Consider the following 1,017-nt stretch of genomic DNA (forward strand, 5'->3'; position numbering starts at 1 on the left):
CCCGCAGGCCCCCTCCCCCTCCCTCTCCTCCACTACACCATGCAGCAGCTGTTCGCCCACTCCCTCTCCTCTCACCTGCCCCCCCTCCACAAAGACAGCCTGACCTCCTCCAACCCCTCCTTCCTGACTTCCCCTCCTCCTCCTCCTCCTCCTCTTCCACCGTACCCCCACTCTCTCTGCTGGCACACCTGGACCCCCCCCTCCCCCACCACCCCCACCACCACCACCACCACCACCACCACCCGGACAGAGAGAGGGATGGAGGGATGAGAGGGGACATGGGGGAGCTGTATCTGGCGGCCGGTTCAATATCCTTTTGATTTCTGACAGAGAGAGAGAGAGAGAGAGAGAGAGAGAGAGAGATTGTATGCGCATGAATGCGTTTCTGTGTGTGTGTGTGTGTCTCTGTGTATGTGTGTACGAGCATGCGTGCGCCTGAGTGTGTGCGCTGCGAGCATGCATGTGTGTGTGTGTGTGTGTGTGTAGACCCTGTGTTAACCTTAAGCCCCCAGTACTCCCAGGAGGGCTTGTCTCCCTGCCTCCTGAAGAAGGGTTAGAGTGTGTGTGTGTGTGTTAACCTTAACCTCCAGTACTCCCAGGAGGGCTTGTCTCCCTGCCACCTGAAGAAGGGTTAGAGTGTGTGTGTGTGTGTGTGTGTGTGTGTGTTAACCTTAACCTCCAGTACTCCCAGGAGGGCTTGTCTCCCTGCCACCTGAAGAAGGCCAAGCTCATGTTCTTCTACTCCCGATATCCCAGCTCCAACACGCTCAAGACATATTTCCCTGACGTCAAGGTGGGGCTGTGTGTGTGTGAGTGTGAGTGTGTGTGTGTGTGTGTGTGTGTGTGTGTATGTGTATGGCCTGTTACAACACTCCCAGAACAACCAGTCATGTGAAAAAAGAAACACTCTCCTCCGGAACGTTCCTTTAATTAATCCTTTAATTAATTTTTGATTATGTCAACATCAAAATTAATCAAAACTGTTTCCATGTTGACTGTACATTGATAGTCATCACT

General features: G+C 53.2%; 1 protein-coding gene across 1 annotated transcript in view; it reads left to right on the plus strand.

Annotated features, from left to right (window-relative positions):
• Positions 1–815, plus strand: part of prox3 (prospero homeobox 3) — a gene marked incomplete at both ends in the record, with an annotated part of 2,104 nt that extends 1,289 nt beyond the window's left edge. Inside the window, 3 exon segments of the mRNA XM_083697786.1 lie at positions 1–126; positions 234–308; positions 686–815. The exon segment at positions 1–126 is cut by the window's left edge and continues 12 nt beyond it. Of these exon segments, the coding sequence (XP_083553912.1) occupies positions 1–126; positions 234–308; positions 686–815 (331 nt within the window).
• Between the last annotated feature and the right edge of the window lie 202 nt (positions 816–1,017).

The sequence above is a fragment of the Argentina silus genome (assembly GCF_951799395.1).
Source record: "Argentina silus genome assembly, contig: scaffold_322, whole genome shotgun sequence".
NCBI lineage: Eukaryota > Metazoa > Chordata > Actinopteri > Argentiniformes > Argentinidae > Argentina > Argentina silus.